Source organism: Salvelinus namaycush, chromosome 8 (genome assembly GCF_016432855.1).
Source record: "Salvelinus namaycush isolate Seneca chromosome 8, SaNama_1.0, whole genome shotgun sequence".
NCBI classification, from domain to species: Eukaryota; Metazoa; Chordata; class Actinopteri; order Salmoniformes; family Salmonidae; genus Salvelinus; species Salvelinus namaycush.
The window spans coordinates 39873132-39899912 of NC_052314.1; the positions used below are offsets into that span (position 1 = coordinate 39873132).

Below are 26781 nucleotides of genomic sequence, written 5' to 3' on the forward strand. Positions count from 1 at the left end.
GGACTGAGGCACATAAATAACTTGAGCTTTGAATCGAAAGTAGTAAGTTTTACGCTTTCATTTTTTCCCCTTGTTGGATCTAACCTAGCATCGCCAGGAACCCGGTTTTGTGACAACGACGTGATTTTTGGAGGTATGGCAATGCGAGACTCGATCTAACCCATCAACAACGCCCCTATTGCCACTGTTTCTCAGAGTCCTGGAGTAAGGTAGAATAAAGTGTTGTTTTTACTCATGGTGGAGTGGGGGCACACTATTGGCTTACTATTGTCCCTCTGAATGTCAGCGTCTTTGGTGTCAGGGCTAAACCGCAGCCCAGGCTCTGACCGGGGAGGCCTGAGGTTGACAGGGCCCTGGCCTCTTCCCTGGTGCATAGAGCTGATATTTTAGGACAAACACCCACACCAACACACACACACACACACACAGGGCCTGGCCTCTTCCCTGCTGCAGGGAGCTGATCTGTCATTGGATTTCCTCCTGCTGACAGGCAAAGCACTGAGGACTGACTCGCAGGGCCCCGCTGAGTTGAGCTTCCTGACAGCAGAACACATACACACATACCGTAGACGGTCACACACACACAGGCACACACAGACGAATATATACACACACACATGTTTGTTTTAACAAACAATTGATTCCCATTCAAACCTCACCTTAACCCTGAACCTAACTCCTAACCCTTAACCCTAACAGTGAATGTGCTTAAAAATGGCGACCCCCATGTACTTACCACAAATGCCTAGTTTTCTAAGTTCGCCATATTCTACATTGCTCTCCATTAGCACAGTATACATTATCTAAATTATAGCTCCAAGATGGAGTCAGTAAAAAAAAAAATGAAAAAGTAGATTGTGCTGATTTACTGGCACATTGAACCAGAGCATTGTAGTTGAACTCTGTGGGTAGTGCTAAAACGATGACATCATATCTGAATTCCTCCATCTTTCTGTACCTTTGCCATTCTAACCCTAACTGTAACCCTAAAATAGCCTTTTTCCTTGTAGGGACCTTCAAAATGTCACCACGAATTTGCCTTGTTTTACTGTCCTTAGGACTTCTGTCCCCACAAGGATAGTCAAACCAAAAACACTATAACATAAACTGGACCTAAGAGACAGTGCACACAGGAGAAACGCACAGCTGTATCCTGCTATCTACACAGATGCCCCTTTCAAACTATTTAAGATTTCAGCCCTTCTTCCAGGAAATAGGAACTGAATAAGGATGCAACTTCTATAGAAGCACCTCTGTCTATCATCGCTGTCTGCAGTCCTCTTTGAGGCAATGCTCCAGCAGACCTAGCTGTCTCCGGTCAACTGACCAATAGACTAGTTGGAAGAGATAGTTGCTGAATTGTGGTCACAATGTGTTGACACAGTGCCTTCAGAACGTATTCACACCCCTTTACTTTTTCCACATTTTGTTATCTTACAGCCTGAATTTGAAATGGATTACATAGGGATTTTGTGTCACTGGCCTACACACAATACCCCATAATGTCAAAGTGGAATTATGTTTTTAGAAATGTTTACAAATGAATAAAAAATGAAAAGTTGAAATGTCTTGAGTCAGTAAGTATTCAACCTGTCTGTTAAGGCAAGCCTAAATAAGTTCAGGAGTAAAAATGTGCTTAAGAAGTCACATAATATGTTGCATGGACTCACTTTGTGTGCAATAATAGTATTTAACATGATTTTGGAATGACTTCCTCATCTTTGTACCACACACATACAATTATCTGTAAGGTCCCTCAGTTAAGCAGTGAATTTCAACCACAAGCTGTGTTCGAATACCCATACTAACATACTCTATACTACATACTATATACTATTAGTTCATTTTAGTATACTGTAAACGAACGGTATCCTTTCAGTTGAGCGTACTAGCGCTACGTCTGTCTTCCAGAAGTTGATGCTGTTGCAATGCAACCTCTTGCTAGCATGACAAATGACTAGCTAGACATTTTACAACTTTGGGTATGTTTCGTAAATTCAATCTGGAGTGCCAGAGTGCGCTCTGGGCGTTTGTAAATTCCGAGCGTTTCGCTCTCGGAGTATTCCGAGCTCACACTGGACGCTCTGGCCGAGTTGTAGGACCTCACAACGGCGGTCAAGCACCCAAGCTAACTGGCTAATGTTGGCTAGCGAGAGAACACCTCAGACAGACCATTTTACTCGCCCTAGCATAGCTGGTTAGGCTGTTTTCATGTTATCAAGAGCGTTGGGGACTGTAACTGAGCTGTTGGCAACCATTTAATTATGCTTTTTTACTGACACCGGCCATATTCAACAGATGTTGAGCGTGCATAAATTCAGCAGTGATTCTGCGCTCTGGCACACTCAGACGAAAGTGCTCTGAAACCGGAGTAGATAGCCAAAGTGAATTCGATATATTAGTAGCCAACAAATTGTCAGCCAGCATGACATGTAACGTAACTTATTTGAAAAGTCATTACTTTATTACATTGCTCAACATTTTCTTAACATTTGTCATAATTAGTTAGCAATGAAGTTGTATCCACTCTCGTCGGACTTCGGCTGTATATTTTCCACCATTTTCTTCAAATCTGAAAATGTTATGAAGCCACGTCCATATTCGGAAGAAATGCATTATGGGCCTAACTGTCCACTGCTTGTATACTTTGTATTTAGGCGAATGTAGTACGACATCCGGGAACTTTTGGCATACTAACTATATCCATACTAGGACCAACAAGCATACTACATACTCAATTTACTTCACAAATAGTAGGGTTAGTGCGGCTAGTATGAGTATTCGAAAACAGGTACAGATTCAACCACAAAGACCAGGGAGGTTTTCCAAATCCTTGCAAAGAAGGGCAGCTATTGGTAGATACATTTTTTTTTTTTTAAAGACATTGAATATCCCTTTGAGCATGGTGAAATTATTAATTACACATTGGATGGTGTATCAGTACACCCAGTCACTACAAAGATACAGACCTCCTTCCTAACTCAGTTCCTGCTCAGGGATTTCACCATGAAGCCAATGGTGACATTAAAATAGTCACAGAGTTTAATGGCTGTGATAGGAGAAAACTGAGGATGGCTCAACAACACTGTAGATACTCCACAATACTAACCTAAATGACCGAGTGAAAAGAAGGAAGCCTGTACAGAATAAAAATAGTTAAAAAAAACATGCATCCTGTTTGCAACAAGGCAGTAAAGTAATAATGAAAAAAATGTGGCAAACCAATTCACTTTTTGGCCTGAATACAATGTTTTTTGTTTGGGGAAAATCCAATACAACACATTACTAAGTAACACTTTCCATGTTTTCAAGCGTATTGGTGGCTGCATCATGTTATCGGTACGCTTGTAATCATTAAGGACTGGGGAGTTTTTCAGGATAAAAAAGAAATGGAATGGAGCTAAGCACAGGCAAAATCCAAGAGGTAAACCTTTTCACCAGACACCGGAGTTGCTTACAAGTAGTCAGTGAATGTTCCTGAGTGGCCAAGTTAACATTTGATTTAAATCTACTTAAAAATGTATCGCAAGACCTGAAAATGGTTGTCTAGCAATGATCAACAACTAATTTGACAGAGCTTGAAACATTTTGAAAATAATAATGTGTGGAAAGCTCTTAGACACTTACAGAGAAAGACTTACAGCTGTAATCGGTGCCAAAGGTGCTTCTACAAAGTATTGACTCAGGGGTGTGAATACTTATGTGAATTAGATATTTCTGTATTTAATTTTCAATACATTTGCACACACTTCTAAAAACATATTTTCACCTCGTCATTATGGTGTATTGTGTGTAGATGGGTGAGAGAAAAAAATATTTGACCCATTTTGAATTCATGCTGTAACACAACAAAATGTGAATAAGTCACGGGGTATGAATACTTTCTGAAGGCTGTATGTGTCATATAACTGACTTTTTCTGCAGACTCTGAATAAAGGATGACATGTTCAAAGATTTCCATTTGATCTTAGATTTTTGGTGAGAGAGTTTAGAGTAGCCATAATGGCTTATAGTGTAAGAGAGGTATGTATTGAGTGTGTGAAAATATCAACTAAGTTTACAATGTGTGTCAGAGGCCAACCTCTCTTTCACCCCCATCTGGACGCCTGACTGGCTCAATCCACACAACACACACTTCCTGTAGCATGAGGACCTGTCAGATATGGCCTCCCCATTACTAACCCCCAGACCACAATGCTATGTTGACACACAACACACTGACACTCTCAGACATAGAGGTTAATGGATAGTGATGGGGTAGGTTAGACATACCTGTGGATGTATATGTCATGGATCTCAATCTCACCCGGAGGATACTCTGCGTCTGGCTCTGGACCATAGCATGCTGGGTGAATGTTCTGGGGCAGGGGACCAGGGCTGGGGCTGGGGCTGTCCCTCATCTGTCAAAGAAAGGTATGACATTGGAGCACATGTTTTATCTTAAACAACAAATCAATAACAATAGTAAACTGTCCTCCAGTATGTACAATATTTGAAATAGTGTCACTGTCAGAGCTACACAAATCAAGGCAATAATGTTGATCCTCTCACAGATGTCGCTTGTTCTCTGCTGAGGATTTATGCCAATTTTTCTGTTAAGCACTGATATGACATGTTCACAAACAAGTGCATCAGTAGACTAAAGGAAAATACCACTCCAAAACGATATTTTGGTATTTGTTTCATTAGTCCACTGTTGATAAAGTACCAAAACGTTTTGCATGTCAGCAATCAAGTTTTCAAAATATAGAACTTTCAAAATACAGAAAGTGTCACAGTCTACCACAGAAAACGCATCATACTGTGACACTTTCTGTATTTTGAAAGTTCTATATCTTGAAAACTTGATTGCTGACATGCAAAACGTTTTCAACAGTGGACTAATGAAACAAATGCCAAAATGATCGTTTTTGAGTACTATTTTCCTTTAACGACCTGGGATTCTATGTTAAAGTGTTATACTAAGTGTTATACATTATATGCATAATTTTTATGACACAGTATATTTCATGAAACCCATCCTATCGGTATGCACTACACTCCATAACAGATGTTCTACTGTTGGCGGATGATGCAGATCCAAAGTGTTTTACCAGGACACAGTATGACTTCACCTGTTTCTGGGAGATGCCAGACAACAAGTCTTATGACTTCTTCTATAGTAACGATGAGTATGTTCAGTGTATTCTGGTCATTTACAAAACAACAATATTTTCAGCAAGAAATGAAATACACTAACAGTTGAAGTGGACCTGACATACACTCCAGTCTGCCAGTCACCGATGCCAGTCATATTCTCTCTGTCTGTTCAGTCGGGAGGAGAAGAGGTGTAATCTGATTCTCCAGAGGACAGAGGAGGGGCAAATCCTCCATGTCTGCTCCTTCCCTCCCTCTGATGTCTTCCTGTTCACCTTCACACACATCAGAGTGATGGAGAGCAGCTCCAACTACACACTATACGCACGCACTGTCAGCGTCGAGGACCAGGGTGAGAGAGAGAGAGAGAGAGAGAGAGAGAAAGAGAGAGAGAGAGAGAGAATGCAAATTTTAGTTGTTTGAAATCTAAAGTTCTTACTTTCCCGTAATGGCATATCCTCTCTGCTTCATTCTTTCTTCTCTCTTATTTCTCCTCCGCCTCTCCTCAGTTCTCCTGGACCCCCCTGTGAATGTATCCCTTCACCCGACAGGGCAGACTGGGCAGTTCCAGGTGGCGTGGCACACACCCAGAGAGTGGGAGAACAACATGCAGTATGGGATACGTTACTCTTCCCAGAGCCTGAGGGAGAGAACGGAACTGGTAGGCCTACTGAAACACGAAATCAACACCAATTCAACCAGTCAGATTAGCTGCTAGGGGAAAAAGACAGATGAACGGTTGGTAAAAAAATCTATCATGACTGGGACATTCACTATTAGTTTGTCTACTCAACTTGATAGTTGGCTACAGGGCATCCATTTGTGTCAGAAAGTCCTCATCACCCAAACCCCATGCTGGTGTAGAACTCCTATGATTTCTGTACCCTCCCTGTCCCCAGATAAAGCCAGTGAGGTCCCAAATCCACAGCCTGGTCTCTCTGGCGCCAGGGGAGGTGGTCAGCGTCCAGCTGAGGGTCAAACCCAACGGCTACAGCGAGAAAGAGACCAGCGGTCATTGGAGCGACTGGTCGGTCACCAAAACTGCCATGGTTCCCCAGAGTGCAGGTCTGTGGTAGTATTGCTGTAAATGTGGTATAGAGAAACTAAATATGGTCACTTTACATTACTGAGTTAGGTGATCGAGTTTTACTATAATTTTTCCCCAGCTGATATCTCATTGTTGTGCCAAACTTCTGACCTGCAAAACATCACCTGCCAATGGAATGGGCAGGCCTACAGAGATGATACTTACACCATATACTACAAGCTGGGACCCAGGTATTAACAAATTCATTTCTCCAATGAGCTTCCTGGAAAACCCTCCTCAAAGTCATCTAAATGTAGTTTTACAGCCAAAACATGATCACTGGCTATTTAACCTCTCTTGTTGTGTATTCTCTGCAGTGAACGTGAGGGCTGGAGAGAGTGTATGCAGAATGAGAACATCTCCTACCGTTGCAGTTTCCATGGAGCAGAGTCCAGTGAGATACGGGTCAAACTCAGCGCTGGTCCTGCTACTCCCAGGCGGACCTTCTACACTGAGCCTTTCAGACTCAACAACAGCAGTGAGTCACACTGATAAAATACCAACTGGCAGCTGTGAAATCCTCCCTTCATTTAAAAAGGAGGCCAAAGTCTACCGGTATACTACGTTTCCATTGAGTAAAAAATGGAAAGTGGTCGAGTCTAGCATGCCTCTTACTGTATTGCTGACAATGAAGTAAGATATTGATAGTCATCTGTAACAGACAGTACACTCTGTATTGCTGGACATGCACTAATCATCTCTGCAAAACTCCTGTTATGTCTCTCTCTCCTCTCCCTATGTTGCGGTCAGTTCAAACAGCCCCTCCTGGGAGGCTGAGGGGACAATGGGAGAAGGGCAGGCTGTGTCTGAAATGGGACACCCCCCTATTGGCCCTGTCTGTCCACCTGATGTACCAGCACCGCTACCAGCCTCGAGAGGAGACTGTCTGGAAGGTACAGTATTATCTAAATGATCTTCTTCTGTTTACTTCATTCTGTTGTGTGGTAGAACCCTGCCTCTGTCCTTATCGCATGTAAACAGAGAACTACATGTTTTGTCACGAGTTTGTATTTTGCAGTACAGTACACATACCAATCACCCACCAATAACTGGGTGCAATTGTGTGTTGTCCTCTCTCTCCAGCTGGTGATCCTGCAGGGCCCAGAGACCAGTACTTGTCTGGACATTCAGACTGGAGTTCAGTACTACATCCAGGTCAGAGCCAGACCCAACGGGTCAGTCTACTCTGGCTACTGGAGCGACTGGTCACCCCGACTCACTGTGGACACGCCCTCCGACATAGGTACAGTAAAACAATCACTTATTATGTTTAACTTCTGGAGATATCCTCCTTCTCAAACTCTTCTAGAATTCTTTAATGTAACTCAACAGGTGCCCTCATCTCCTGCATCCCTCTCATGGTGCTCGTTGTATCAGTCGTCTTTATCTCCATGTTCTCCAGATATCTCAGGTAAAAATGCATTAAAAAAAAAAAAAATCATAATAAAATCTGTTTTACCATGAATGTATTCTTACCACCCTATTCATGGACATGTGTACTGAAAAATGTTATCTTCTTCCACCAGTAAGCTCAAACAGTATCTGTGGCCACCAGTCCCAAACCTTGACAAAGTACTCCACGGCTTCCTGACAGATATCAACGGACAGACTTGGGTAAAAACGTAATTCATTACAGTACACCGTGGATTAACGGACCTAGGTCAATTGAAAGGATCAAGTTTTAACAATGAAATGTGTTCAATATGCAACACATTTAGTTTATCATTGTGTGCACACATTGGAAACCATTGGATCTGAGTATGTCTGTACGCTCCTGTGTTACCTCCATAGGACCCTCCCTTCAACATCAAGCAGTGTTCAGAGGAGACCGCAGCCTGTGTCGTGGAGATCATGTCTGAGAGGGAGGCTCCAGGCAGAGGGATGCTTCCCAGGGAGTCCCCCTTACTACTCTCCCCAGAACAAGGCACTTCAGGCGGGGAGGAGGAGAGCCTGCCTACCCTGGTCCTGGAGGTCAGTCCGGAGTACGTGACCCTGACCATGGATGACGTCATCCCCCGTCTCGGAGGGAACGAGTACGTGTACGATGGGGAGGTGGGGGCGGAGTCTCCGAGCCTGGGGGTGGGGGGAGAGGGGGTGCTCCAGGTGAGGTGTCATTGCTCCTTTACTAGGTCCTCCAGCTTCCCATCATCCTCCAGTACCACGGACATCCTCAACCACTCCTACCTACTGCTGGCCGAGCACCCCATAGAGAGACTGGACTATCCAGGGCAGCAGGGCGCCCCCCAGGGCAGCAGGGTCTATGTCAACCTGGAGGGCACAAGCTCAGCAAACACAAATGCCTGATTGCCACTCTCGCACAGCACAACACAACAAGGGCACACAAATTCATGAAAAAGACATGGGAAAAATAGATGAAACCAAGTACAAAATACAAGGGGGAGGCTTTAAATATCAAATGTGCTATTCTCAAAACAAGGATGTATTTAGGATATTCAACTTTGCACAATGCTGGATGAAATATCTTAATGTGTCTAGGAAAATGTAAGACACAGCTCAAGTGTGCTTGTGGATATAAAAGGAATGGATGGACAGTTACAAAACATCAACACAATATCCATTACATCACTAATAAAACAGGTCATTGAATATGTCATTCATTTGTAGCATGTACAGTACATTGTAAAAAGGTGTGACTATTATTATAGATTTAGTTTGGGATTTGTGGGATAACATGCCAGGTGTACCCAAATCTGGATGGACTTTGATATTTTCCTTGGACATACTATAAATATATATCTATTTTTCTTGTCTTATGCCTGGCTGTACAGTATATGTCTATCGTTATCTTTTCACCCTACAAACTATGCTTTCTTCATTCGAGCCATGTCTGGAAAGCCATACCTGTGCAAGTAATGTGTTCAAGTAATGTATTCATGAGTACATGAAGAATGGAAAAGTAAACCTACAAGTATTGTCAAATATCTTTATGACATTTGTATATTCAAACAAAAAGAATACAGACAATCATAAAACAAACAAAAGCAACATTAAAAGGTTTGAATAAGGATAAATGAGGAAAGTCAAATGGCTAACTCTGATGAGGAACTCTAGTTCTCCCATCAACACAATGAGTTGAAGCCAGATCTAAATTTCCTTCCAAAAGTTTGTAACAAGGGTAATTTTCAGCAAACACACACAAAGCCAATTAAGTCATGATCTCGTGTGTGCTTGGATTAAAACAGAATTCTATAAAAAAAATACGATGCCATTTCCCTTTCAAATGCTTCCAAAAATGAATGGTGCTGACAACAATGACAACGTTGAAAAGCATTCGTAAAATAAATGTTAAAAACAGAGGATCCTTGTCCTAAAAAAAAACCCTGCCTCTCAGAAGACAGCATCAAACAAAACTGTGAGCTTCTAAAAGAGCCACCATATCACCTTGTATATATGGTCAGATTCGTGGACACAGCCAGGGGTGTCTGTGGGATTCATGATCCCAGTCCTGAGTGGTACAGTAGTATTGGCTGTGGTCAAGGGCAGGCATGAGACTATGCGGTCCAACGGTGGACATGGAGAGTTTCAGTGTGAGAGAGGGATCTTGGTTCTCACAAAACAGTACATCGATCAATTGACCGGACAGAGATAGTCCTGATAGAGCCAGTTTCCTTTCCCTACCTGGCTCAGGAACTGAGATACTTAAGTTTAATGCTTGACTGCAACTGAAACCTGGTGATACTGCAGCTCTCCCGAACTGAGAAAAAAAAATTGTTACGTTAGGACCAATCTTGTCAGAAAACACAGGGTGGACCCCTGCCTGGACCCCTGGTGGTCTCTGTCGGCCTTGCGTGCGTAGAGCACGTCGTCCTGGCTGACGTCGAGTCAGACCCGCTGTAGTACGTCTAGATGGCTAGCCTCCAGCAGCAGCAGACAACACGCCCTCAGGTGCTGACACACCTCAGGTGCTGACCCTCGGACACACTGATGGGCTGCAGGCCCTCCACACGACACAACGCCTGGTGCTGCACTAACACCTAGAGGGAGGGTGGAGGACAGTGGCCTTTAGATAAGGGAATCTCGGGAAAAATTCACAATGCAAGTAAAAGAGGGAAAGATGTGTGTTGAGCAAGAGCTGTAGTAAGTCAATGTTGACCTCAGTAGGGTCTACACCTGTTGGAAGGTGGCCGCCTCCAGTCCCAGCCGCCTGAACTCAGCGATGACCGCCCTCAGGAAGAGCTGCTCCTACACCAATGCACACCTAACACACATAGATTTCACATAGATCAACAGCTCTCTGGGCCAATGGGAACCAATTGACAGCTCTGTGGGCCAATGGGGTTTATCTTACCTGATGGCTTTGATGTAAGAGGAGGAGAACTTCTCATCCAGGGCCGCCATGATGATGCCCACCAATCCTGTGGAGGACGGGAGAGGGACACCGGTCAGAGACAGACACACCACTCACCGATAGGTACTGCCAAATAGAACACTTCACAGTATCACTGGCAGACCTTTCCAATTCATGGTTCCAATCGATGAGATTAACTGATCAATTAAGAGGCAGGAAGAAAAAAAAACAGAAGGACTGGAACGCAGTTGTGCACCCCTTGGGATGGATAATAAAATGACAAAAAGGCCTACCTTTCTGGAGATGAGCTGCAGAGCATCCTCCTCAAAGGCCTTGAACTTGTTCAGTCTGGACGTGATGATCTGCTGCAGCTGTACGGCTGGAATGACATCCTGGTCAGGCCCTGGACACACAAACAGAGAGAGAGAGACACACACACACACACACACACACACACACACACACACACACACACACACACACACACACACACACACACACACACACACACACACACACACACACACACACACACACACACACACAGTTTTAAACACTGTAAGATGCGGTTAAACACACTCAAACACTTTCATCCACACTGCACACACCATTAGAGTTGCAAGAATGCAAAATGACATTTCATAAGCAACACAGAAACAGAATATATAAAGTTGAAGACCTGTCAGAAGCTCATTAGTAAGCTCCTTAGTAAGTACAAATGCAATGAAAGTAGAGGTGATTGAGAGCCTGGACACACTAGTAGAACAGCGCCCTCATGTGGTGGTGGACGTGGCGCCTCTTTGGCCAATCAAACAGGTTGTACATGACGTTCTGCTTCCTAAGGAGTGTAACACAGGGTCAGTCATAGAAATGGAATGACTAGAACAAGCATCCCCATTCAAGTCAATGATGTGTAATTATATTGCAATGGGTCCAATAAATATGTAGAGTAGAAATAATGAGACAAGTATAGAATGGGCACAAGCCTGTCTTGATATCTATCATCGGCATCTCCCACTTGGGGTCAACGACGGTTACAACCAAAATAAAAAGTAATTCTCCTATCCTTACAGAGTCGAGACAGAGTCTCAGCCAATAGCACGGTGGTCTCCTTCTTGGGGGCGGGGTTACTGAAGCTCTTTTCCAATAGGGCTGCAGTGTGGTCAGCGGTCGCCTTCTGGTCAGTTTCTGGAGGAGGAGACCCGATCAGGACTTGCACTGATACACTAAATATATAAAAAGTATGTGGACACCCCTTCAAATTAGTTATTTTTTATATAATTTGGCTATTTCAGCCACACCAGTTGCTGACAGGGGTATAAATTCCAGCTCACAGACATGCAATCTCCATAGACGAACATTGGAAGTAGAATGGCATTACTGAAGAGCAGTGACTTTCAACATGGCACTGTCATAGGATGGCACCTTCCCATCAAGTCAGTTCATCAAATTTCTGCCCTACTAGAGCTGCCACGGTCAACTGTAAGTGATGTTATTGTGAAGTGGAAACGTCTAGGAGCAACGACGGCTCAGCCGCAAAGTGGTAGGTCACACAAGCTCTCAGAACGGGACCACCGATTGCTGAAGCGTATAAAAATTGTCTGTCCTCGGTTGCAACACTCACTACTGAGTTCCAAACTGCCTCTGGAAGCAACGTCAGCACAGAAACTGTTCGTCAAGAGTTTCATGAAATGGGTTGCCGTGGCCGAGGGACAAATCAGGGTTAGGAGGAAGCCAGGACAACGCTACCTGCCTGAATGCATAGTGCCAACTGTGAAGTTTGGTGGAGGAGGAATAATAGTCTGGGGCTGTTTTTCATGGTTCGGGTTAGGCCCCTTAGTTCCAGTGAAGGGAAATCTTAACGCTACAGCATACAATGACATTCTAGATGATTCTGTGCTTCCACCTTTGTGGCAACAGTTTGGGGACGCCCTTTCCTGTTTTAGCATGATAATGCCCCATGCACAAAGCGAGGTCCATACAGAAATGGTTTGTCGAGATCGGTGTGGAAGAACTTGACTGGCCTGCACAGAGCCCTGACCTCAACCCCATCAAACTACTTTGGGATGAATTGGAACGCCGACTGCGAACCAGGCCTAATCGCCCAACCTCACTAATGCTCTTGTGGCTGAATGGAAGCAAGTCCCCGCAGCAATGTTCCAACATATAGTGGAATGTCTTCCCAGAAGAGTGGAATCTGTTATAGCAGCAAAGGGGGGGACCAACATCATATTAATGCCCATGATTTTGGAATGAGATGTTCGACAAGCAGGTGTCCACATATTTTTGATCATGTAGTGTAGTTCCTCACGGAATTACGTTTTAGTGGACACGCCGCTCTGCTGGGATACGGATGTAAAAATCCCTCAAAATCTGCCATTGGCGCCCATACAAATTAGCCCCAAGGGTGCCTTGTTAAATCTTGTTCATTCTCTTATATTTAACACCATGACTGGTTTCTCATTAGCTGGGAATGTTGCTTGAAATGTTCGATACAACACACTTTGGTGATATTGTGATTTTGTAATAGACTGTCATAGACCCAATTAAAAAAGTAAACATTGGCCGTTGATTATATAACTTTTTTTACATGGTGGGGTAGCAAAACATTTTTGAAATCAAAACGGGGCCGCGGACATGCAGATAGTTCATTAGCACAGGTACACGTCTGTCGGTTTTCCGTGCTGTAACATGGAAATATGTGGGAACCCTCAAGGCGTCCGCAGACAGGTTCATTTTGCTCCTAGCTAGGCGAAGTGAACGTCTGTGTTCGCATGCTCCCTTTAAATACCTTCGTTTGAAAAACTAGAGAAAAGCAGCAATATTACGGTTTGTCCCTCTTGAAACACCGCAGCAACAAGTACACTTCCTCAAAATTGTCAGAATTAATCAAAGATAACTCAAGAATTCTGTTATTAATTTTGACGTTTTTCCAGAGGTCTTAGTCGAGCTATTTTACACCTAACTAACTCAATTTGTTTTTAATTCATGAAAACCAGTGTTCTGTTGTTGAACGACAACAAACACTTAATTGAATAATCCCTACTGCTGACCAATCACCAATGAAGGGCGTAGACTTCGGCTACTGAACTGTGACAAGCATCAAGAGAAAATGTGTGCTCAACAACAACAAAAATATCTTATTAAACTTTTCAAATTGTACAAACATATACGGAAGTTGAATTACACATTCAAATACATTTTTAGCAAATAACATACCCAAGCACACAGGTTTAAGAAAAGGAAATAGAAAAGGAAAAAAAATATATATAGATATATTTATATATAGCTAGCATGCTAACCTTATTTAGCCAGCTAATGTTATCTGTTGTTGCTACACCTTATTCAAAATATTAGCCAGCTGGCTACAGTTGGTTCTGGAGCTGGATTTGTCATAAGCATTTAGGGAAATGTTCACCAGATGGATAAGGGAAACCAGTATCTTTGACTTTGCCATCTATTGTTATATCCAAAGTCCTGGCATATTTCATAAATTGCGGCTCCGAATCCGCCATAGAAATAGAAAAGGTAATATGGAAAGCCTAACTATTGAACGATTTGGATTAGTGTCGCGTTGTTCTACATTGTAATGGACACGGTGGTAGGCTGCTGGCAGGCTATTCAGCTGCGCTATAGCAGTGACAAGTCAGCCTGTGCGCATGTCATGGTTCTCACAGCTAGGAGAAGTCAAATCATAGGCTACAATGACTTTGCTCATGATGCTCTCCGCAAATGATATGTAAAACCACCCAGTTTATAATGTAGGATAAACACTTGTGATTTCTAGCTGCACCAATCAAAAGCAGTGAAGCATGGTCAAAACCATTCATCTTGGGGTGGTGGGGGGAACGGGGTTCCAAAATGCAATCATGTTACATGCAAGTTTACCATTTATAAAATGGTCATATACACTCAGTGTACAAAACATTAAGAACACCTTCCTAATATTGAGTTGCGCACCTGGTCAGTCTATGACATGGAAAGAAAAGGTGTTCTTAAATAAAAAAAGATCCTACACTTAGTGTATATAAACTCAGCAAAAAAAGAAACGTCCTCTCACTGTCAACTGCGTTAATTTTCAGCAAACTTCACAAATATTTGTATGAACATAAGATTCAACAACTGAGACATAACCTGAACAAGTTCCACAGACAAAACGGCGACTTGTCAGTGAAGAGCACTTTTTGCCAGTCTGTCTGGTCCAGCGATGGTGGGTTTGTGCCCATAGGCGACATTGTTGCCGGTGATGTCTGGTGAAGACCTGCCTTACAACAGGCTTACTGGTGTAACTCGGGCAGTTGTTGTTGCCATCCTGTACCTGTCCCGCAGGTGTGATGTTCGGATGTACTGATCCTGTGCAGGTGTTGTTACAAGTGGTTTGCCACTGCGAGGACGATCAGCTGTCCACCCTGTAGCGCTGTCTTAGGCGTCTCACAGTACAGACATTGCAATTTATTGCCCTGGCCACATCTGCAGTCCTCATGCCTCCTTGAGTCACGTTCACGCAGATGAGCAGGGACCCTGGGCATCTTTCTTTTGGTGTTTTTCAGAGTCTGTAGAAAGGCCTCTTTAGTGTCCTAAGGTCATAACTGTGACCTTAATTGCCTACCATCAGTAAGCTGTTAGTGTCTTAACAACCGTTCCACAGGTGCATGTTCATTAATTGTTTATACTTTATTGAACAAGCATGGGAAACAGTGTTTAAACCCTTTACAATGAAGATATGTGAAGTTATTTGGATTTTTACGAATTATCTTTGAAAGACAGTGACCTGAAAAAGGGACATTTCTTTTTTTGCTGAGTTTATATAATTTCTCGCTGATATGAAAGATAGCGTCAGGGCTTTTAACAAACTTCCCTGGCCAGAAAATACTATTGTCAATATGCGCTAACTAGCTAGCTGCCATCCTCACAAAGAGACGGGAACTCATATTTGAGTAAACGGCTAAATTGATCAAATTCCAAGCAGTTTAAAATAAATAAAAGACAGGACAAATAATAGAGCTAAATGAAGATGCACATGTGATGTAGCCACAGGGCTCCTGAGTGGCGCAGCGGTCTAAGGCACTGCATCTCAGTGCAAGAGGCATCACTACAGTCCCTGGTTTGATTCCAGGCCGTATCACATCCGGCCGTGATTGGGAGCCCCATAGGGCGGCGCACAATTGGCCCAGCGTCGTCCGGGGTAGGCCGTCAAAAATAAATAAGAATTTGTTCTTAACTGACTTGCCTAGTTAAATAAACTTTTTTAAAAATAGTTATCCTTAACACGTAGTTAGTTACCTTACACGAGAAAATTGCGTGTTTGGCATGTGACTGAAAAGTTTCATCCAATGAACGCCTTCACAATCTGCCCCGGAAGTGTAAATTGTTGCACCGGAAGATATACTGTAAAAATGCGAATTCGTTTCGCAAGGGAAAACATTTTCATTCAGTTTTGAGCTGTGAAGATGGCAAATAGGACTGTTAAAGATGCCAACAGTATACATGGAACAAATCCACAATACTTGGTGGAGAAAATTATTCGTACTCGAATCTATGAATCAAAATACTGGAAAGAAGAATGCTTTGGACTGACGGGTGAGTTGTGGCCATAAAGAATGATAGAGGCCCTGTGTGGCCAAAATGACTTTTTAGCATGGGCCGCGCCATTGCGGGCTTCCACTATTTTAAAGGAGTCAAAGTAACCAACCGGGTGGGGTTTCATATGGGTTGTAGCCTCAATGGCACTGTCCATAGACGCAATAATGCCACAGATATAAGATAAGTCCTCTGAGTCCTCTATCTATCTCTATGGTCTTAACTAGCTAACGCTAGTTAGCTTGAAATACAAATACCACAAATGTAAACACTACTAGGAAGTGCGCTAGCTAGCATCTAGTCAATTTTACCCTGTTACATTTAGTTAGTTACTCTCAATTGAGGTTTATGCACATCAGAAGTACTAGCTAGCGAACTATGCCTAGTCCATATTGATTCTTTCTCCTCACTGGTTTCTCTCTGATCAACAGCTGAGCTTGTCGTTGACAAAGCCATGGCGCTGAAGTTTGTCGGTGGCGTTTATGGCGGAAATATCAAACCTACACCGTTCCTGTGTCTCACTCTGAAGATGCTGCAGATCCAGCCAGAGAAAGACATCATTGTAGAATTCATCAAAAACGAGGATTTCAAGTAAGATGTGGCTTTCAGGCAGGTTGTAGTATAAGAGGCCTTTCTGTATTTCGTTTTTTAAAACTTTTCATTTATCATTATCTTCTAACTCCCAACTTGACAAATATGATTAAAAAAATCGGAACCTAAATACCTTACACAAGTCACTGTGATGGTTTCCACACCATAGATATGTCCGCTTGCTTGGCGCCATGTACATGAGGTTGACTGGGACATCAGTGGATTGCTATAAATACCTGGAACCACTGTACAACGACTACAGAAAAATCAAGAGTCAGAACCGAAATGGGGGTGAGTCCTTACGTTTACGCGTATCATGGAATGATTACACAATGCCGAAATTGTCTACTTTTGATTTAAATGGCACTTTCTCCCCTCACCCTCTGTTTCAGAGTTTGAGCTGCAACACGTTGATGAGTTTATTGATGAACTGCTACACTCCGAGAGAATGTGTGACATCATCCTTCCCAGGCTTCAGGTAAGTCTTCTACCCGTGTACGTGCTCACGTGCGTTGTTTCACTGACCTAGATCACTGATTGTGTGTGTGTTGACTACAGAAAAGGCAGGTTCTTGAGGAGGCGGAGCTGTTAGACACACGCATCAGTGCCCTGGAAGAAGACCTGGATGAGGTGGAGACCAGCGACGAGGAAGATGAGGAAGAGGAGAAGGTAGTAGTCTTAACTTTATCCCCCTATCCACCAATAACCTGCATAAGCTAACTGTAAAGCTACGTAAACCTACACTAGTGTAGTGGGTGGAGGAATTCTGTTTCACTGTCCATGTCTGTCTCTTGTCTACCTGTCTGTTCAAATGTCTACAGACAGAGAGAGTTCAGACCCCAGAGCCCCACAGACGGAGTTACCGAGACAACGATCGGCCTCGCCGCTCGCCCTCTCCACGCTACAGACGCAGCAGTCGTTCACCCAGACGGTAACTAACCAGCAATGCATGTATCTCAGTTTATAGTAGGGATGTAATGAATGTTTACGATACGAGTGCATCGATCCGCGAGACCCCTAACCGATCCAATTCTAGCATGCGTCAGTCATAAAATCGCTTCCTTTTTTTTTTTTTGCTCATTACTTTCTTTCTACCTTCTGAAAATAACTAATCTTTTGTGACAACTTATGTCATTTTTAGAAATCTTGGGTAACGTTAATAACTTCATAATGAGGACCACAATCACGTTGTGAACCGCACTGCATGACCAAAAATGGAGAGAAGAGAAGCTCCGTAAAAACTTCCAAATGTTTAATACCTTTCGGGTTTTTTTAGACTGGGAAGAAATCCGAAGTTGTGCTATACACTGAGTGTACAAAACATTCGGAACACCTTCTTAATATTGAGTTGCATCCCCTTTTGACCTCAGAACAGTTTCAATTAGTTGAGGCATGGACTCTACGAGATATCGAAAACATTCCATAGGGATGCTGGCCCATGTTGACTCCAATGCGTTTCAAAGTTGTCAAATTTGGCTGGATGTTCATTGGGTGGTGGACCATCCTTGATACACACAGGAAACTGTTGACTGTGAAAAACCCAGCGGCGTTGTAGTTCTTGACACTCAAACGGGTACCATACCCCTTTCAAAGGCACTTAAATATTTTGTCTTGCCAATTCACCTATACACAATCCTAGTCTCTTCTTTAACCTATCTCCTCCCCTTCATCTACACTGATTGAAGTGGATTCATTGGCTATGTCATAGCTAATTTCTTAAGATAAATGTTGATACATTACTAGCTCAAACACTTGTCATTTTTGCAAAAATTAATTAATTAGCAGGTGGTAATTTAAGATCAAAAGTGTGGGGGCAAACATGCATGACCCCCCCCCCTTATGGTTCAGTGTAGGTGCCGACATACACTAATAGATGTCTTGAAAGATTCCTAGTTCATAGTCATTTCCTATAACATCCTCAAGACACTAAAGATTGTGCATCCTTTTTATTCCGTCTAGGAGGAGCAGATCACCTAAGAGACGAAGGTATGTAGCCATGTTCTCTGCTGGATTTCTTATTTTCCTTTGTTTGAATTCCAAACTGATGGTATTGAATATAATAACACAGAACCTACTTGAAGTGTTTAATTTATACATGAACTGAGACTTCTTCACCAGGGTCCTGGTTACTTGCAAACAGTGCCCTGTATTAATGATGCCTGTATTGTTTGTCTCTCCTTTGCACACAGCCCATCCCCCAGACGAGAACGTCACCGCAGCAAAAGCCCCCGTCGCCACCGCTCCCGAGAGAGACGTCACCGCTCAAAGTCCCCAGGTATCATAGCAATGGCTACCATACAGTCCTGCAACGCACAAGATTAAAAAGTCAAACCAGTGTTTATATTTGTGATGTGTGACATATATATTTTCAGCTGTAATCATTAGACTTTAAGATGTTTGAAACAAAAGTTCCCCCTGCCCAGTCTGACCTCAAGCTGTCTCCATTTTGTCCCAGGGCATCACAGAAGCCACAGGCATCGCAGTCACTCCAAATCCCCAGAGAGGTGAGTGATGGAAGAAGAGAAAGACCCTCACCACTATACTAGTATCTACAATATTTTTTTTAACGCTGCTCTGTGTTCATGGTGTAGTTGAACTGTCTGAATAGCATCAAATGAAACATTTTAGTGAGTATCACCAACTTTTGTTTTACTTCATCTCTATTCAAGGAGTTCAAAAAAGAGCCACAAGAAGAGTCGAAGAGGAAACGTGTGATCCACTTTGTATTTTGTTCTCTTCGACAGTTCCCTTTTCTGACTTGTACAAATTTGGCCACATAAATGTCCATCTGTGTATGGAATCCCTTGTATTTTGTTTTCGAAAGTAATTGCATTTTAAGATATTTTCAGACCATGTTGCAGAAAGAATCAATCTCAATTTTATTTCTAAAATCTGCAGCTCATATGGAACTGTCCACAACCCTATGCATCGGTGAATAAAGTTGCTTGGTGGTTTGAACATAGACTGAGAATGTCATGTCTGCACAGTCTCCTTGTATGAATTTTCTGGCCAAGCAGGTTAGGGACCATGGTAACAATGGTTGTTAATCCCAATTATATTAGTTTTAATAAAACCATTATTGAGAGCTGTTGTAAAAACAATTGGTAATGTGATGCGTCTCACTACAGAAGTGGGTAAATAGTTGCATTTTATTATGGATGGCTGTCATCAGTGCAGATAACGATGTCCTCGTTTGAATGTGTGACTGGTTTGTGGTATGAGTTGCACCCTGAAAGTGTTAGCCACATTTATACAAATAAATAACTTATGTGCTTTTGACAAAACATTTGTCACAAATTGCTTAACAGTAACCCGGCAGAGACCAAAAACAATCGAAATAAGACACACAGTATGTCACCTTCAATTTGGTTAACCTTTTTGATTGGTTAATTTTACTCCTTGCTCTTATTTTTATGTTAAGTGTTTTGGATATTATAAAAAAAAAAAAAAAAAGATCTGGAGTCCAAGTCAAACAGATTTTATTTCTGAGTTCAGAGAGAATAACAGTTACAAAGCGCAGTGTACAGCCAAGTCCAAAGCTTTGGGTGATATCACATATTTATTGTTCGTAGGCAGGACTCTGTTCTGTTTTTATATATACAAGGACACAGAATTACACTCCCACATCTTACAATTTTCCCCCCTCTTCTCTGATCCGTAGGCAGGACTCTGTTCCGTTTTTATATATACAAGGACACAGAATTACACTCCCACATCTTAAAATTTTCCCCCCTCTTCTCTGATCTTCCTCAAAATTTTTATACTCTTTCTACCATATTTGTTAGAATTTGGTATTTCTGCTGCCTTCTTGTGATAATCAATTGATCCATTGTAATCCTTAATGTCGGAATACAGGTATGTAGCGTATTGGTTGTAGAGCAACTGTAACTTGGATGGATCCTGTACGCTGGCGAGTAATTCCTCATAGATCTGATTGGCTAATTCCCTCTTGTCAATTCTTGATTTTGCGTAGATGCTTGCAAGCTCCAGTTTGACCTTAATTGACGTCTCTGGGTAGAGTAAGACCACTTCCATATAGACACTGATGGCTTTGTTGATCAAACTCTGGCTCAGACTGTCACCCTTAGGCCATCTACCTCCTGAATTGATTTTCCATTTGTAGGACTTTGCAAGCCGCTTTTTCAGGTAACGCACATTTGGATGTCTTTCCAGAGCCTTGTGTGCAAGGTCAATAGCATCATCATGTGAAAAATATTGCCTGTAAAAGCGAAGTAAGGGTTTAATACCATTATAGCAGCTGGCAGGCTTCTTTAAAATTTGCTTGGCTAGACATTGTGCTTCCTCTCTTCTCACCTGGCCACTCCTGCCAAGTCTTAACAGGTAAACACTTGCTACATACAAGTTGTCTGGATCGTGTTCCTTGGCAAGTCTCAACTTCTCTAGAAACTCAGACTCCTGCCTTTTAGAAAAGATAACTGAGTCTAGGGCCAAGACGTGGCTCGATTGCCACTCCTTTCTCCCAGGCTCCATCCTAATAGCCATTTGGAAGTACTCTATCGCTTTCTGTCTTTTGTCCTGGCCACACTTCATGAGGGTCCAGGCTTTTTCAGCACATACCTCGGGGTGCAGTTCTCCCTGGGACGGTGAGGGGTAATCCCGTAGCAGTGCCGCGACCTTTGTCACATACGCCTGGCTCTCTGCCTGGTTATCCAGGTGATAGTGAACCCAGGCTAGGTTTCCATAGTGGACCAGCAGCCAAGGACCCATTGTGTCTAAAGGATTGTTTTGGTGAAAGGCCACCTCTGCCTTATTACTGAGGCACTGTAGGGCCATGCTAGTGGAGCCCAGGGTGTGGTGTACATAAGCCCACAAGTTGTACTTCTGACCCAGCCATGGATAGCTCTCGTCACTGCCAATGTCCTCCAGGTGATCTCTGATACTGAGCAGCTTGTACCTGCTGACCTCCAGCCCCCAGGTGAAGTGACACTCCAGCTTCTCCAGTTTAGTCCTCAGGGCTGTCTGAGTAGGGCTGGTTAAAACAAGGGTTTGAACAGGGCAATTCCATGGTAACGTAATTACATTGAGACTCAGATTTTTCACTTTAAAATGTATACCAAACAAAAACCATTGATTTCAAAGTTTAACAAATCATACAACTATGAACAAGGACTACTTTGAAGACGTTCAACTGAAAACTTTACAAAAACACATTTACAGGAAGAAATGTGCAGATAATGTTTGACAACAGAATAAATCTGAGGGAGATTTTACTGTAATTTTACAAAAATGTGCATCTGCATAGTATTTCCAGTAAATGTTTTTTATTTATTTTATTGTTCAAAGTAGACATTGTGCATGGAGCTGTATGGTTTGTTAAACTATGAAATCAATGTTTTTTTTGGTTTGACATACATTTCAAAGTGAAAAATTGTAGTTGCAGTGTAATTCCGTTGCATGTTATTGCCCAACATGAAACTTTGTTAACATTTTAGCAGACAATCTTATCCAGAGTGACTTACAGTAGACAATGCATACATTTTTGTACTTTTTCATACTGGTCCCCTATGCGAATCAAACCCACAACGCTGGCGAACTTGCAAGCGCCATTCTCTACCAACTGAGCCACACTATTAAGCATCAATATTTAATGTGACACAAGTCCATCACCCGTCTACATTTAGTTACTTTACATTGAAAACGATTGGATCTGCTGTTTTGTTGTCGATTTTTATTTACAGAGTACTTACTTCATAGTTGGGCAGTCGAGTAATTATTGTGGATGTCCCTGAGTTTCCTGGACAAGTGAGTGTCAGTGAACACAGTTATTCTGCCCTGGAATTGAGTTCCCATGCAAAACTAGACAGATCGCTAATAACTGAGTCTTCAATAAAACTCCCAAGGCGTGACTTTTCTTTAGAGAATATATTGAAAACGTTTATGTTGTTGAACTGCAAAAAAATAAATAAATACAGTATTAGTAGTATTCACATGGACATACTGTAGCTGTACATTATACATTTCAAGTCGAAGTTGCATAAATGCAAAGCGCCTGACAAGGTCCCATGTCTGGCATGACGCCAAACCATATAGACAATTACCATATAAGTAGCAACTAGCCAACTCCTTTCATTACTCTATTAATGTGCAAACACCTCTGTACAATAACAAAGCATATTACACTAGAAACAGTAACAATAGTATAGTATGTTTTACAATTCGCATACATGACGCAGGAGCAAACTAATACAGCTGACGGCAAACATCAAAGGCAAGTCAATTTGCGTGAGTAAATGTAACCAACTAACATTGATAAATCAGCAATTCTATCAATAACAATATTATCATCACTAGCAATATGATTCAATTGAACTTACAAACAAATATTTTCCCGAGGCTGAAGCGTGACGTTGTTTTTAGCTGTTGTCTGCGTACTCTACTTCCTGTTTCCGTGCATTCAAAGCATTTTAACCACTATAATAAAATAATCTGTTACCTTTCTCGGTACATTTTTTCTACCTTTATTTAAACTAGGCAAGTCAGTTAAGAACAAATTCTTATTTACAATGACGGCCTACCAAAAGGCCTCCTGCGGGGCCTGGGGCTGGGATTAAAAATTAAAAATACAATAAAAATATTGGACAAAACACACATCACGACAAGAGACACCACAACATGACATGGCATGTTCCAGGATGCAATACTTTATCTTTATGACTTCTATGAAAGCGAAACTTGAAAATAGAACTCATCTCGTGACCAGACCAAAACTGACAACATGAGAAAGGAATTGGATGTCAATAGATCTTCTCTTAGCCTACTCCTTTCATCTTCAATGATGTGAAAGAACTCATAACTTTATATGGAAGTACAACATCTGTTTTAGACCCTCAGCTTCCTGAAGTAAATGATGCTCTCTATCAATAGTAGAGGTCAATTATTCTTCAATTCAACCACAATCCAGTGAACATAGAACAGGAGTGCAAAGCAACTTCTATTTTATAAGACCTTATTGTGTAACTAATCTATTTCTTATTCTTTGGCGCTCCCTGTTGACCATAACGTTGTTGAACATAGCTTGCATTTTTTTCTGTGTAGTACCACATTCTGACCAGTTTGAGGAGCTGTTTGTTGAATGCTGAGTACAGGCAGGAAAGTTATGCTACCCGTCATATATACAGTCATTGATGCTACCAAAGCACTTAGCTTGCCTGGCTAGCCAGACTCCTTGCTCCGGCCAAAAGCTACGCCACGTGAATGACTAGCCTCACAAAGCCACCTGATCCTGCGAGCTTACATAAAATGCTGTGCAGCGTTTTAATGCAGGGGAGAACAACTACCCTCTCTCATTGAAGCCACAAAGTTCAAGGCCGACCGCTTTCATGGTACCAATAGTTACTTCTATAACACCAGATGTAAGTCCTTGAACCGATTATTTACCAAAATCGCACACAGAATAAGTTATAAGAATCATTTAGTAGCTAATAGCAGCCTGCAGTACCCCGGTCAGCCTTTAATTTGAAAAACTCAATCAAATCAAATTTTATTGGTCACATGCGCCGAATAAAACGGGTGTAGACCTTACAGTGAAATGTTTATAAGCCCTTAACCAACAATACAGTTTTAAGAAAGAGAAGTGTTAAGAAAGTATTTACTTTAAACTGAAGTAAAAAAATATGCTTGGCCCCAGTGATGTACTGGGCGGTGATGCAACGAGTCAGGATGGTCTCGATGGAGCAGCTGTAGAACATTTTGAGGATGTAAGGACCCATGGCAAATCTTTTCAGTCTCCTGAGGGGGAATAGGCATTGTCGTGCCCTCTTCACAACTGTCTTGGTGTGTTTGGACCATGATAGTTTGTTAGTTTGTTGGTGATGTGGACACAAAGGAACTTGAAGCTCTCAACCTGAGATGAGAATGGGGGCGTGCTCGGCCCCCTCCTTTTCCTGTAGTCCACGATCATCTCCTTTATCTTGATCATGTTGAGGGATAGGTTGTTATCCTGGCACCTCCTCCCTATAGACTGTCTCATTGTTGTCAGTGATCAGGCCTTCCACGGTTGTGTGATCGGCAAACATAATGATGGTGTTGGAGTCGTGCTTGGCCATGCGGTCATGGGTGAACAGGGAATGCAGGAGGGGACTGAGCACACACCCCTGATTTGTTGTTACCTATCCTTACCACCTGGGGGCGGCCCGTCAGGAAGTCCAGGATCCAGTTGCAGAGGGAGGTGTTTAGTCCCAGGGTCCTTAGCTTAGTGATGAGCTTTGAGGGCACTATCGTGTTGAACACTGAACTGTAGTCAATGAATAGCATTCTCACGTAGGTGTTCCTTTTGTCCAGATGGGAAAGGGCAGTGTGGAGTGCAATAGAGATTGCATCATCTGTGGATCTGTTGGGGTGGTATGCAAATTGGAGTGGGTCTAGGGTTTCTGGGATAATGGTGTTGTGAGCCATGACCAGCCTTTCAAAGCACTTCACAGACGTGAGTGCTACGGGTCGGTAGTAATTTAGGCAGGTTACCTTGGTGTTCTTGGGCACAGGGACTATGGTGGTCTGCTTCAAACATGTTAGTATTACAGACTTGGTCAGGGAGAGGTTGAAAATGTCAGTGAAGACACTTGCCAGTTGGTCAGCGCATGCTCGGAGTACACAACCTGGTAATCTGTCTCTGAATGTTGACTTGTTTATGATTGTCTTGCTCACATTGGCTATGGAGAGCGTGATCACACAGTCATCCGGAACAGCTGGTGCTCTCATGCATGCTTCAGTGTTGCTTGCCTCGAAGCGCACATAGAAGTAATTTAGCTCGTCTGGTAGGCTAGTGTCACTGGGCAGCTCGCGGCTGTGCTTCCCTTTGTAGTCCATAAAAGTTTGCAAGCCCTGCCACATCCGATGAGCGTCGGAGCCGGTGTAGTAGGATTCAATCTTAATCCTGTAAGATTGACGCTTTGCCTGTTTGATGGTTCGTCGGAGGGCATAGTGGGATTTCTTATAAGCGTCCGGGTTTTAGTCCCGCTCCTTGAAAGCTGCAGCTCTACCCTTTAGCTCAGTACGGCTGTTGCCTGTAATCCATGGCTTCTGGTTGAGGTATGTACGTACGGTCACTGTGGGGACAACATCATCGATGCACTTATTGATGAAGCCGGTGACTGATGTGGTATACTCCTCAATGCCATATTCCAGTTTGTGCGAGCAAAACAGTTCTGTAGCTTATATCTGCGTCATCTGACCACTTCCGTATTGAGCGAGTCACTGGTGCTTCCTACTTTAATTTTTGCTTGTAAGCAGGAATCAGGAGGATAGAATTATGCTCAGATTTGCCAAATGGAGGGCGAGGGAGAGCTTTGAACGTGTCTCTGTGTGTGGAGTAAAGGTCTTCTAGAGTTTTTTTCCCCTCTTGTGGCACAATAATTTTTTAAAAATGTTTTTATTTAACCTTTATTTAACTAGGCAAGTCAGTTAAGAACAAATTATTATTTACAAACCAGGACGACGCTAGGCCAGTTGTGTGCCACACTATGGACCTCCCAATCACGGCCGGCTGGGATACAGCCTGAATGTAACATGCCGGTAGAAATGAGCTAAAACAGATTTAAGTTTCCCTGCATTAAAGTCCCCGGCCACTAGGAGCGCTGCATCTGGATGAGCATTTTCTTGTTTGCTTATGGCTTTATACAGCTCGTTGAGTGCGGACTTAGTGCCAGCATCGGTTTGTGGTGGTAAATAGACAGCTACGAAAAATGATAAATAGTGTGGTCTACAGCTTATCATGAGATACTCTAGCTCAGGTGAGGAAAACCTAGAGACTTCCTTAATATTTGATTTCACGCACTAGCTGTTATTGACAAATAGAAACAGACTGTCTTACCAGAGGCAGCTGTTTTGTCTGCCCTATCCACGGACAAATCAGCCAACTGTATATTTTCCATGTCGTTGTTCAGCCACGACTCAGTGAAACATAAGATATACAGTTTTTAATGTCCCGTTGGTAGGATAGTCTTGACCGGAGCTCATCCAGTTTATTCTCCAATGATTGCACGTTGGTCAATTGGACGGATGGTAGAGGCGGGTTACCCACTCGCAGATGAATTCTCACAAGGCATCCAGACCTGCGTCC

At 42.7% G+C, this 26781-nt stretch overlaps 3 protein-coding genes across 8 annotated transcripts; 2 read left to right on the forward strand and 1 right to left on the reverse strand.

Moving 5' to 3' along the window:
- Positions 1 to 4196: 4196 nt before the first annotated feature.
- Positions 4197 to 9461, forward strand: mpl (MPL proto-oncogene, thrombopoietin receptor). 4 transcript variants are annotated; one of them, XM_038998794.1, is made up of 12 exons: positions 4197 to 4413; positions 5051 to 5171; positions 5313 to 5488; positions 5646 to 5797; positions 6036 to 6201; positions 6303 to 6414; positions 6541 to 6701; positions 6974 to 7116; positions 7307 to 7466; positions 7556 to 7634; positions 7750 to 7837; positions 8015 to 9461. In XM_038998794.1, the coding sequence occupies exons 1-12, from the start codon at positions 4290 to 4292 to the stop codon at positions 8525 to 8527; spliced, it is 1995 nt and encodes a 664-aa protein (XP_038854722.1). In that variant the 5' UTR covers positions 4197 to 4289; the 3' UTR covers positions 8528 to 9461. The 4 variants fall into 4 exon arrangements, with proteins under 4 accessions (XP_038854722.1, XP_038854724.1, XP_038854723.1 ...); XM_038998796.1 differs by having other exon boundaries at positions 7750 to 7845; positions 8015 to 8268; XM_038998795.1 differs by lacking the exons at positions 5051 to 5171; positions 5313 to 5488 and having other exon boundaries at positions 8015 to 9459.
- A 6443-nt stretch (positions 9462 to 15904) lies between these two features.
- On the forward strand, positions 15905 to 20170 carry LOC120052668 (pre-mRNA-splicing factor 38A-like). The gene is made up of 10 exons (XM_038999716.1): positions 15905 to 16112; positions 16544 to 16703; positions 16873 to 16994; positions 17096 to 17181; positions 17262 to 17372; positions 17525 to 17634; positions 18663 to 18689; positions 18893 to 18978; positions 19159 to 19207; positions 19373 to 20170. Exons 1-10 carry the CDS (start codon positions 15983 to 15985, stop codon positions 19416 to 19418), a joined length of 927 nt encoding a protein of 308 aa, XP_038855644.1. The 5' UTR covers positions 15905 to 15982; the 3' UTR covers positions 19419 to 20170.
- On the reverse strand, positions 20166 to 23124 carry LOC120052667 (interferon-induced protein with tetratricopeptide repeats 3-like). Of its 3 annotated transcripts, none has more exons than XM_038999715.1 (4): positions 23039 to 23124; positions 22412 to 22612; positions 21282 to 21693; positions 20792 to 20922 (listed from the first exon to the last, which is right to left on the reverse strand). In XM_038999715.1, the coding sequence occupies exons 2-4, from the start codon at positions 22414 to 22416 to the stop codon at positions 20905 to 20907; spliced, it is 435 nt and encodes a 144-aa protein (XP_038855643.1). In that variant the 5' UTR covers positions 22417 to 22612; positions 23039 to 23124; the 3' UTR covers positions 20792 to 20904. The 3 variants fall into 3 exon arrangements, with proteins under 3 accessions (XP_038855641.1, XP_038855643.1, XP_038855642.1); XM_038999714.1 differs by having other exon boundaries at positions 21018 to 21693; XM_038999713.1 differs by having other exon boundaries at positions 20166 to 21693.
- Between the last annotated feature and the right edge of the window lie 3657 nt (positions 23125 to 26781).

Excerpts from the sequence above, each read along its gene's own strand:
- mpl (XM_038998794.1), top strand. The coding sequence starts at position 4,290 with ATGGATCTCAATCTCACCCGGAGGATACTCTGCGTCTGGCTCTGGACC. Across the intron at positions 4,414-5,050 it reads CCCTCATCTGTCAAAGAAAG|ATGTTCTACTGTTGGCGGAT; the intron begins GTATGACATTGG and ends ACTCCATAACAG. Across the intron at positions 7,635-7,749 it reads ATGTTCTCCAGATATCTCAG|TAAGCTCAAACAGTATCTGT; the intron begins GTAAAAATGCAT and ends TTCTTCCACCAG.
- LOC120052668 (XM_038999716.1), top strand. The coding sequence starts at position 15,983 with ATGGCAAATAGGACTGTTAAAGATGCCAACAGTATACATGGAACAAAT. Across the intron at positions 16,995-17,095 it reads GAGTCAGAACCGAAATGGGG|AGTTTGAGCTGCAACACGTT; the intron begins GTGAGTCCTTAC and ends CCTCTGTTTCAG. Across the intron at positions 18,690-18,892 it reads AGATCACCTAAGAGACGAAG|CCCATCCCCCAGACGAGAAC; the intron begins GTATGTAGCCAT and ends CTTTGCACACAG.